General features: G+C 43.7%; 1 protein-coding gene across 1 annotated transcript; it reads right to left on the bottom strand.

Moving 5' to 3' along the window:
* Window positions 1–1,484: 1,484 nt before the first annotated feature.
* On the bottom strand, window positions 1,485–1,874 carry LOC138911664 (uncharacterized). The gene has a single exon (XM_070211041.1). It carries the CDS (start codon window positions 1,872–1,874, stop codon window positions 1,485–1,487), a length of 390 nt encoding a protein of 129 aa, XP_070067142.1.
* Between the last annotated feature and the right edge of the window lie 897 nt (window positions 1,875–2,771).

The raw sequence follows: 2,771 nt of genomic DNA, 5'->3' as shown, positions 1-2,771 counted from the left end.
AAGTGACGGTGATAAGTAAAAGTTTGCCAATACATTTTAATAAAAATCATTTGATTGGTCAATTTCTTCGATTTAAAAAAAGAGTTCTGGTACCGGACGTTACGATTCGATTGGAGTGTAAAGGCTATCTTCGGCACTCCGAAGATCTAATACCCTTGCAAACCGAAACTTTTCAATCAAAAAAGCAAAATCAAAATATCTTGAATGACAAAAACGTTTTCCATACATGTACTTAATTTCTGAACGATCGTTCCTATGCCAGCTATATGATATAGTGTACCGATCTTATTAGGATTGTGCATTTATATAAAGAGCATGGTGAAACCAATAAATACCGAGTTTGGTCAAGATATCCTAATAAACTAAAATGTTTTTCCTACAACCTAATTTTCGACCGATCATTCATATGGCAGCTATATGATATAGTGGTCCCATCTTAATAGGATTTTGCATATATATGAGGAGTCGTTATACTAATAAATGCCGAGTTTGGTCAAGATATCGTGATAAACAAAAATGTTTTTCGTTCTTATGGCAGTTATATGATATAGTGGTCCGATCTTGTGATTTTGCAAGCTCAGTGTACCAATAATGTATTCGTACAGCGACTAACATATAAGTAGTTTGGTAACTGTGTAGTTAGCCTTTTCGCAACCAATAAATTAGCACTGCTTTATGTGCAACGAAATTCGAAGTTTTATGTTTTGTTTCACCGAATAGAAACCAATACGGCGCGAGGTCCAGCAGTCAAATTCCGTTTATGGAAGTGGATTATTATTGCTCGAGTCACAGGATACTGGCGAGGCAATATAATCGGATGTTGCAGCCAATTGAGAGATCAAGTTGCGCTGCACTTTCGATGAATAACTTGTGTCGGAGTTCTGGCAAGGATTCGACAGGTACGCAGGAGGCAAGCCACTCTTTCTTTTCTTTTCTGAGAAAACTCGGGCCATGGGCCCATAACGGAGACCTGGAAAGCTCATTGGCAGCGCTCCTTGTGAAACTATATCCGCCGGGTTTAATTTAGTGCCGTTCCATGCCAGTGGTGAGCTCTTGGATGTTTGCGACCCGATAGTCAACGAAAATATTGAATTTGGAAGCATCATTGCGAATCCAAGCCAAAACTACAGCAGAGTCTGACCAACAGTATTAACGACAGTTAAACACTTTCAGTTGTCAGATTTCGCTGAGATGTTCAGCCAATAATGCAGCTCCGCAGAGTTCCAGCTTGGTACAGTGATGGTTTTCACAGGCGCGACACGCGACTTGGAACACAAGAGACTTACGCTTGTGTTGCCATGGCACTTTGAAACTGTATAGACGCATGCCCCATAAGCGCTCAGGCTGGCATCATAAAATCCGTGAATCTCAACTGTGCTGTCTGATGAGGGTGCACGACGGGGATACTGGAATTGCTGAGTCTGCTCAAAAACAGCGCAGAAGTTGACCCAGGCTGTGCTTAAGGGTACAGGCAAGCTCTCATCCTAGTCCAGTTTTTCTCTCCAGAGATCCTGCATAGAAATTTTAGATTTTGTTATTACAGGACCAACAAGATCAAGGCGGTCGTAAAAACGAGCAATTGAGGAGAGAATTGATCGTCTTGTCAGTCTCGTGATATCGCTGCCATCGTTGAACTTAAGCAGCGATTCTCTATCCTCTTCCGGTATGCTTTGGAGAACAGTGGCGTCGCTAGAACACCATTTTCGCAGCTTAAAGTTGCCCTTGGCGAGTAGTCCAGACGTTTGCTTCAATATCTCAACTGCTTCCTGAACACAGCTACCATCAGAGATGAGATCATCCACGCAGAAGTCCCTTTTAATAATGTCAGCGCCAATAGGAAATGCCTTCTGCTCATCCATGGCCAGTTGGTGCATAGCCCGCACTGAGAGAAACGCTGCTGGTTTTGTGCGTAGGTGACGGTGTCTAATTTGTAAGTCTGTATCTTCTGATGTTGAGAATCACGCCACAGGATACATTGAAGATATCTGTCTGCTGGTTCGACTCGTACTCAATACAATACATTTTGCATATGCCGCCTGTTAGGGCGATTGCGAATGTACGAAAACACATCAGTATCGAAAACAGGTAGGACCTGCCATCAGTGCATCATTCAGCGAGTGTCCAGATCCATCAAACACGACCCTTAGCATGGTTGTAGTACTATCCTCCTTCAGCACACAGTGATGAGGCAGATAGTATTTGCATTGGCCCAGTGTAGTTAAGCCAACAAGTGACATATGATTTAAGTCAAGATATACCTTGATAAATGCTGTATACTGGGTTTTCAAAGTTGGATTGCGGTCTAGTTTCCTTTCTAAGTTAAGGAATCGGCGATGCGCCTGTTAATAGGAGTCACCCAGCTGATCCAGGCTTAGTCGGAGCGGTAAGCGAACTGAATTCTTCCCAGTCGGCAGACGCTTTAAATTGGCCGGAAAGTGTGCCTCGCAGTCACGCTCTTCCCTGTTTGGCGATGACTCAGGCTCGGTACAAGATTCCAGCTCCCAAGCCGACGGATTTATTCGTCAATCTGTGCATTCGTCTGCAGATGCGAGTCTACCAGCAGATCTGGATTCCTGCATGTGGAGAACCTCCAGGCGCGACCCAACCAAAGCGAGTCTTTTGCAGTATCGGCAGTTCAGCAGTTAGTTTGATCTGGTCAACGCAGAGCAGATCGAAAAACAGACTGGCTTCGATCAACATGTCGATTTGCTGAGATTTGAAGAATTCAGAATGTTCCATGATGCAGGGTCAAGAGGGAAGCCAGGCTGATT

This window comes from Drosophila virilis, unplaced genomic scaffold (assembly GCF_030788295.1).
Source record: "Drosophila virilis strain 15010-1051.87 unplaced genomic scaffold, Dvir_AGI_RSII-ME tig00001851, whole genome shotgun sequence".
Taxonomy (NCBI): Eukaryota; Metazoa; Arthropoda; class Insecta; order Diptera; family Drosophilidae; genus Drosophila; species Drosophila virilis.
This window is presented reverse-complemented; position numbering and strand designations above follow the sequence as displayed.

Excerpts from the sequence above, each read along its gene's own strand:
- LOC138911664 (XM_070211041.1), bottom strand. The coding sequence starts at position 1,874 with ATGCACCAACTGGCCATGGATGAGCAGAAGGCATTTCCTATTGGCGCT.